General features: G+C 47.1%; 1 protein-coding gene across 1 annotated transcript; it reads right to left on the bottom strand.

The window, feature by feature from the left end:
• Window positions 1-4,707: 4,707 nt before the first annotated feature.
• LOC310876153 (importin subunit alpha-1-like) lies at window positions 4,708-6,363 on the bottom strand (the record flags this gene model as incomplete). The annotated part of the gene is made up of 1 exon (XM_083789598.1): window positions 4,708-6,363. The coding sequence occupies one exon, from the start codon at window positions 6,361-6,363 to the stop codon at window positions 4,708-4,710; it is 1,656 nt and encodes a 551-aa protein (XP_083645724.1).
• Between the last annotated feature and the right edge of the window lie 2,346 nt (window positions 6,364-8,709).

Consider the following 8,709-nt stretch of genomic DNA (forward strand, 5'->3'; position numbering starts at 1 on the left):
CCCGTCTGTCTGTCTGCGTGTCACTCTCACTCTGATCCCTGATGGTCAGATAAGCCTATTAGGGATTTAAAAATGTATCAGCTATGAACCCTGGGTGATGTAGTCATCCTGTATGGGATTTAGAGGCAGGCTGGTAGGCAGGAAGGCAGGCAGGCAGGCAGGCAAGCAGACAGGCAGGCAGGCAGACAGACAGACAGACAGACAGACAGACAGACAGACAGACAGACAGACAGACATCCCTTAAGCCAAATTCCAATACCCAGAATCTCGGCTACTCGCTCACTCTCACTCAGTCACTCCAGCAAGGTGGTGTTATGGTGGAATTGGTGACCTGCTGAAATATGTGACAACCGTGTAGACAATCACATAATGTAAATGTGTCCTAATGTCAATTGTTGCAGTTTGTTCATTAGCAGAGTTCAACCTAACTGTATTTAGGCCATGTATTTAAAGACTTCCATGTAATAGTTGTGTGAACAAGATGGTCACATATTTGGCAGGTCACCAATTTCACCGTCATTTGCCACGCTGGAGTGAGCGAGTGTGAGTGAGCGAGTGGCCGATATATTGGGTATTGGAATTTGGCTCTAGTTTTCCGTTTTGTGGGAGGAACAACCAGCGAGGCATGGGATGAGGATCTCAGACACCTTTTGGGTACATACGGTTGGTTGGAGCAGGTGGATACGGTTACGGAGCAGGTGGATAAGGTTACTTGTAAAACTATAAATGTGACAATGAAGATTATTCTGATTCTAAGGAGTTTCCTGGCCATGGAAGGCTCTATGTGTCTTCTTAAAATGTATTCTATAATTATCCCTTCACTAAGTCCCTCCCCCCCAACCATCCTTGTCCAATAGGCACGTTAGCAGCAAAGAAAGCTTGACCTGCATAGCAACCGTTGCTAAACTATTTTTATAGCAACGCTTTTTGGGGTTGGATTTAGTGATATTGACTTGTTCCGCCATCAGTGTCCTGTGTTAAGTGACAGCATCTCCTGGACCTTGCAGCTGTGTTCTGGACCGGTACAGTACAGTACAGTACAGTACAGTACAGTACAGTACAGTACAGTTCAGTTGTGGTCTGGACCAGTTGCAGGCGGTCTAACAAGGTTTTAGAGACAGTACAGTAATGTACAAAGTAGTACAGTAAAGCACAGAGTAGTACGGTACGGTACGGTACGGTACGGTACGGTACGGTACGGTACGGTGCGGTACAGCTGTGTTCTGGACCGGTACAGTACAGTACAGTACAGTACAGTACAGTACAGTACAGTACAGTACAGTACAGTACAGTACAGTACAGTACAGTACAGTACAGTACAGTACAATACAGTACAGTATACAGTTGAGGTCTGGACCAGTTGCAGGCGGTCTAAGAAGGTTTTAGAGACAGTACAGTAATGTACAAAGTAGTACAGTAAAGCACAGAGTGGTACGGTACGGTACGGTACGGTACGGTACGGTACGGTACGGTACGGTACGGTACAGTACAGCTGTGTTCTGGACCAGATGCAGGCGATCTAACCTAATTTTAGAGAGGATTGCATCTACGTGTGGACGATCATTTCTAATGAAACAACTGATCTTAGTTTGGCAATGTCACCAAGGTGATAAAAACAGCTGCGAGACACAGTTGTAGGTTGACTATTTTCACAATATGTATCTGTGGAACCCAAATCAAACTAAATGTAAGGCAGCAGTGTGTGTGTGTGTGTGTGTGTGTGTGTGTGTGCGTGCGTGCGTGCGTGCGTGCGTGCATATATTATTGGAGACCTCCCAAAAAATAAAAATAAAACTCAAGTGAAGTGAGTGAGGGTCACTTGTTTAGTGCTCTAAACAAACATTACAATCCATAGACCTGGCTGGCTTTAAAGTGCTCTAAACAAACATTAAAGTCCATAGACCTGGCTGGCTTTAAAGTGCTCTAAACAAACATTAAAGTCCATAGACCTGGCTGGCTTTAAAGTGCTCTAAACAAACATTAAAGTCCATAGACCTGGCTGGCTTTAAATTGCTCTAAACAAACATTAAGGTCCGTAGACTTAAAGGGCCTTTCAGACGGGCAGTAGTGCGACAGGTCTGCTCATGAGGGATGCGTAGCAGTGCATGTCAAAGATCTACATATGTCTCCATTATGTTGCGACTGGGCCACTCATTAGGCCCACCCATTAGATAGATGATTAGATAAATGGGATAACAAACAGAGGATTCTACTACCCATGGTGTTTAATTAAAGAATTACATTTTGTTCAGATTTGAGGACAGGAATTACTTTAGCTTTAATAGCTTTGGAGGGAAATGGTTGACTAAACAGAATTATGGGCAAACAAGCTCTTGATTGGTCTTTCCCATTGACCAATCATTAAATAACAAAGTATTGCTCGTTCCCATGGATCGACCAATCAGGTGATCTCAAAGAAGAAAAGAAAAAGATCACACCCGTGTGAAGTCAGGGCGCTCTTGTCGTCATACATCATCACATTCCGGCCAATCACAATTTGCGTCTTCACTTTTCTGTCCTTGCACCTTTTATCCTCAATATTTACATTGCTTAACCCATTCTGACCTGAGATCAGATTCATAACGAGGTTTCCGCTGGACACACACTGGTCTGATCAACCCATTCTGACCTGAGATCAGATTCTAAAAATGTCAGTCGCTCTTTGATTTAAAAAAAAAAAATAGCAGACCTACAAGCTCGTATCGCGCCACTCGGTGGCGCGATATGAGCTTGTAGATCTGCTATTTTTCAATAGCTAAAGCATAACATGATGCTGACACCAAAATGGGTGCCCGGTCAGAATGGGTTAAGCATTAAGCCAATCAAATCTTCGCTATGATTCACACAAACACACAAAGCTGGGCATACATAGGAGGGGTTAACGCGCCTCAAAAAGGCAAAATAATGTGACGTGAAAAGGACCAGTGGTTGTGTGTGGGCGTACACTGCCCCCCTGTGGCCTGGTACAACATGACATCCAGCGTCCCACATTTCAGAAGTGTTCCATTGCTCGTCCCCCGTCTCTCTCTCTCTCTCTCTCTCTCTCTCTCTCTCTCTCTCTCTCGCTCTATGCCTGCTTGATTTAATTTACAAAAAAAAAGAAAAAAAATCCAACAAAAAAACTAAACTTCAGCATCATTGCACACCTCCCACAATGCACTGGGCCCTTTGTGCGGCCCATTCACACCATATAGTTATAAAGGATAGAGGAAGGACAGCTATTCATTTCAATGGAAGTTGCTCAGTGGCGTTTGAAGAACCAGGAAGTCTTCCATTATAACTATAGTCTCGAGCGAGCGGAAGTTGAGGAGAGCGGTCTCAAATTTGAGGTCAGGGTTGACGGACATTATACACACATGATGTCACTGAATGAACGACCAGAAACGTGCTGCAGTTCCAGTTCCAACTTTGGCCAGTAGGGTAGCGGCAGCTTCAGCGTTGGCCAGCCGAAATTTGAGCTGTATAGTCCACGGACAACATACGTATACATATCTGTCCTTCAGCTGCTTGTTGTTGTCCACGTGCGAGAGGGCGGTGTGGAGAGCCACGCATGGCAACATCTGTTTTCGCGAAATGCAAACTGCCATGTAGTATGGAGCAAACCCCTAAGTTCACTCATTGTGTTTTGTTATGGTTTTCCTGTAGTTCCAGTTAGCTCATAACATTAGCTGCTGTTGCCAGTCGCTCTGCATTGCGGCATTCAGAGTATGGGTTTTTATGCCATTCAGACTCCTATTGGCTTAGGAGGCAGCCAATCCTGACTAGGTCGCTAGTAAGGTCGCTAGGAGGCAGCCAATCAGTCATGACTAGGTCGTGTTTACGGCCGTCAATAGTGGTGGGTGAAAATGTAGGCCAGGCTACTTCGCACATTGGCAAAAAAAAGACACTAGCACAGACCACTGATGGACTAAGGCTTGAAGGTCAAAGTTCACCATGTTCAGAAGGTGGACATTTTGACAGGTATGAAATCTTGTCATTTCACACCCGGGCGGAAGGTGGTCGCCGCTGGTCGCAATTACAAAATTCATGCCTCGGAGGGTGGTCCAAAAATAGTCTGCGAGAGAATCCCTTTTGGCTCTTTCACCAACTTCCGGTTCAAGACCTGCGGGGTAGTTATGCTCCTTGAATAAATTACATGGTCCTGACAGTACAGTATATGGGTACATTATTAGTGATTGGACAGACAATCTCACATGGGAGGCTCCTCCCCTCCCATGTGATAGGCGTATTCACTCTTTTTGTGCCCATGTGGTCTTTAACAACTTATTTTAGAGTGTCGATTTGTGCCTTTTGACATTTAATGCGTACAGAATAGCCTTGCTTCCACTAACCATAGGCAGGTGTCTGTTCCGTAGGAGACGATTTCATTCCGCAATGGTGGGCAATCCAAGAATGTCCCCTCCATTCACTCCTCTTATAACCATGATCTTTAGCAGCAATTTTCTCAGAATCTTTTCTCCATCCGCGCCTGGAATGGCAATTAGGCGATATTTGGACCCCAATGAAAAGTCTTTGCTGCCTCATTGTTAGCATATTAGCGCTTCTAGCAGCACCGAAGGAGCTCCAGACTGGCTCAAAGATGGCGGATCGGGATTCTGTGTGAGCGCTTCCATGGTGTTTCGCGTGCAGAAAGAGCCGAGCACGGAATGCTACTTGTGCCGTGCTCATGAGCGGTAGGAAAGAGGTAGGTAACTGACCAATTAGAATTTAGAAGTTGAAGGTGGTGCTCCTCCTCCCCTCCTCCCCTCCCATGTGATAGGTGGCGTAGTAACTGTCGGCAGCCACAGGGGGCGATGCGTGCACCTGCTGCGGCTGTGCAGCCGCCTCCACCTCCTCCTCCTCTCCTCCACCAGAGAAGTACTTGTCGATGAGCGCCAGCGACGTTTTGTAGACCTCCCTGTTCTCGTGCTGTTGCAGCGCCTCGATGCGGTCCAGGCCTCCGCACTCCTCGACCATCAGACACAGCCTGTCCGTCTCCCCGTAGCTCTCGCCGGCTGCCAGGATGTTGCCGAGAGCCTCGAGGACCAGCAGGACCACTTTGACGTCCTTCTGGGCGCTCAGCAACGCAAGCAGAGGCTCCAGAACTCCGGCCTGGACCAGGAAGAGCAGCTGCTCAGCGGTCCCCCCTGTGGTGAGGTTGGTGACGGCCCACACGGCCTCCTTCTGCGCGCGGTGGTCGTGGCCGCTGTGCAGCACCGCGATGAGGCGCGGCACCAGGTCGGGCTCGTCGATCACCTCCTGGATCTGCGAGTCGCGCCCGGCCGTCACGTTGGAGAGAGTCCAGGCCGCCTCCTTCTGCACAGTGGGCTTGGGGTGCCCGAGGAGCCGCGGGAAATATCGAAGTGCACCGGCGTCGAGCACCGCCTGTGTCTGCTCGTCCGTGCCGGCCACCATGTTCCCGGCGGCCCGTAGAGCCGGCGTCAGGACGCTAATCGGTTCGGACGCCAGCAGCTCGACGAGGCGTTCGACCATGCCAGGTGTCTCCACCACCACCCCGATGCGCTCATCCGTGTCGTTGGTGAGGTACGACACGGCCCAGCACGCGTTGAACAGTACCTCCTCGTCTGAGTGGCGCAGGAAGGCTGCGATAACGGGCAGGATCTGGCGCACCACGGCCAGTGGGGGCGACGGGTTCTTGTGGCACAGGTTCGAGAGCATCCAGGTGACCGTGCGCAGGTACTCGGGCGTGAACGTCGCCGATACATCGGGAACGTTAAGGAGAGCGAGCAGCGGTGTCACGGCGCCCGCCTCAATGACGCGGTCGCGGAGCTCGGAACCGTCCCCAGCGATGTTGGCGAGTGCCCACACGGCCTGCTCACTGACGTGGGCGTGCGTTGAGCGCAGCAGCTCTACGAGTGCCGCCACGGCACCCCCCGAAGACGCCACGGCCGCCGTCTGTTCCGACGTGCCGGACGCGACATTGGTGAGGGCCCACGCCGCCTCGAACTGGACTTGTGGCTCGTCGTGGCACTGCAGCAGGAGCACCAGGCGTGGGACCAGCCCCGCCGCGATGATCTGGTCGATGGGCGGGTGGCTCTCGCACGACAGCAGCTTCCTGGCGGCCTGTGTGGCTGCGAGACGCGCGTCGGAATTTCCGCCGGCGCTGTCGATGCCTTCCACGATGTCCTGGACGTTCCAGTAGCGACCCCCCGGAGGATGAGCGGCACCCTGAAGGCTCCTCTCCTGAGGCAGAAACGAGTCGGAATCTGACACGACGTTCCTCCTCTTGAAGATCTGCTCGTCCTTCTTCACCTTACGGAGTTCCACCGTCTCCTCTGCGCGTTTACGGCGAAGCTCCACCGCGTCTCTTCCTTTGTTCTTGAACATAGAAAGACGAGCTGGGGCTGAGTTATTCCTCGACATGTTTCCTGGTTGATCTGCGTCTGTTCTCTCGTCCTGTTACCTCTCTGTGTGCGTGCGTGTGTGAGAGTGCGTTCGCTCTGTGCTCGGCCTCGGACAAAGTTGTTGGGGTAACGGTTGTACGCCGGTCTTAAGTAGACCAGGATGACATCATACACTGTGTTTATGACGCCACTTTCATAGTGCCCCATAAGTCTGCATAAACAGTACGCTAACTTCTATTTCTGGTTCCGAAATGGAATATAATTAAAGGTAAATCTATGTTGATGAGTACAGACGTTTACTTTTTACAGGGGCCAATTACATATATAATTTTGCAACCACCTGTAAGTGCTCTTTAAGAGCGTAATGAGGGTTATAGGGTCGTTAACTGTATAAGTGTCATCAGTGCTCATAGCCATACCTGAGGTGGGGTTGGCGAAAGGGCCTTTATGTGTGGAGTTTGCATGTTCTCCCCGTGTCCCCTAGGGTAGGTACCCTCACAAAAACATGCAGTAATCCTGGTCTCTAAACTGCCTCCCCCTGGCCAGCCGGGGCGCCTGATAGAGGGGAAAGGAACTGGTCGGAATAACGTGTTCCTTCCACGTGCTACGTCCGGCCAGGGAAATTCCCCTCTGTCAGGTGAAAAGAAGCAGCTTGGATGCATAGAAGGAGGCATGAGGTCAGTCTACTGCCTCCCCAGGTTGGCAGAGGAAGTGTAGCGCCCAGGATTACATTATGATTAGATAATTGGCACTGGGTGAAAAACTGGGTTGCAAAATCGTGGGATAAAACTTATGGGTAAATTAAAATAAATAACTGCACTCTGTCCAGTGCCTACTTGCGTGTTGCACACAAGCAGAGCGCGCAAGTACTGTCGGCCGCTACGAACTTTCAAATCTCAGCCTCTCTGTGAAATAACGGTTTCAATATTGAATTATTAGGTTTAGCTATGTGCTACGTACCTAGGTTTTGGAGGTAGTATGGTAAAATCTATAAAAGAAATACAGTCCCATCGATTTAGAAATGTCCAGGATCCACTTAGAAAAATAAAACATGGATATCAGATGAAAAATTAAAAGTATATTAGTTAAAATATGTTATCACGTATATAGTATAATATTATTTATTTTAAACTTTCAATAACATTGCTTTAATTTGACTTAATTCATATCAATACTAAATCATGGTCTGAGTAATAGGTGTCTCTAACTTCAATGTTTGTAATGGTATTTTCATATTTGTTAAAATATACATTATCTAAAATACTTCCGTAATATGTAGTTGATTTACGCATCAGAGCACCAGACAAACAACATTACTTGCACGCTCTGCTTGCGCAAGTAGGTTGATTAGCAGTATACTGTGGTTACTTGGGTTGTTTGATGCGTATGTCCAGAGATGTGCAGTATTTGAAATACATGTATTTGAAATACATGTATTTGAAATACTTTTTGTATTTTGTAATTTGTATTTCGCTGGGATGGAAGAAATGAGATGTATTTTGTATTTAGATACATTTTTTGACCCAGTATTTGTATTTTGTATCAAAATACATTTTCAATGTATTTTGCCCATCAGAGATGGACAGTATTTGAAATACATGTATTTGAAATACGTATTTGAAATACTTTTTCTGTATTTTGTAATTTGTATTTCGCTGGGATGGAAGATGTATTTTGTATTTTGTATTTAGATACATTTTTTGACCCAGTATTTGTATTTTGTATCAAAATACATTTTCAATGTATTTTGCCCATCTCTGCTTATGTCCGTAGCTGTGTATGACGTGATGAAGATATGTACCAATGCCAGCGTATAACTGGCTCTCAATGGTAACGTAATAAAGATATGATTCAGTGTCGGGTGGATTAAAGGTAATGCCCCTACAGTATGTATTCATGTATGTAATCTGACACCAATGCCATATCAAGCACAAATTAATCACTACAGTACGTCATATGCTGCCACTGGACATACGCATCGGAGCACTGGACAAACAACATTACTACTTGTACGCTCTGCTTGCGCAAGTAATAATGGATTGCATTTTTATAGCGCTCGGCTCTTCTATGCACTACGTGCTTACTCAAAGTGCTTACCGCTTACATACAGTATAAAGTATCACATGGATGGAAATATTCAAGGAGGTAAAAAGCAGTATAAAGTATCAAATACATGGAAATACTCAAATAAGTAAAAAAAAAAAACAGTAGGCCTATAAAGTAGGCTATTTAAAACATGGAAATACTAACAAAGTAAAGTATTAAACACATGGAAATACTAATAAAGTATCAAATACTTGTGACGTGTGCATTAGGTTAGGGGGCGCTGCCGTGTTGACGCATCGCTCCCAGCCAATGAGGCTTG

The sequence above is a fragment of the Protomyctophum parallelum genome, assembly GCF_964188405.1.
Source record: "Protomyctophum parallelum genome assembly, chromosome: 18".
NCBI classification, from domain to species: Eukaryota; Metazoa; Chordata; class Actinopteri; order Myctophiformes; family Myctophidae; genus Protomyctophum; species Protomyctophum parallelum.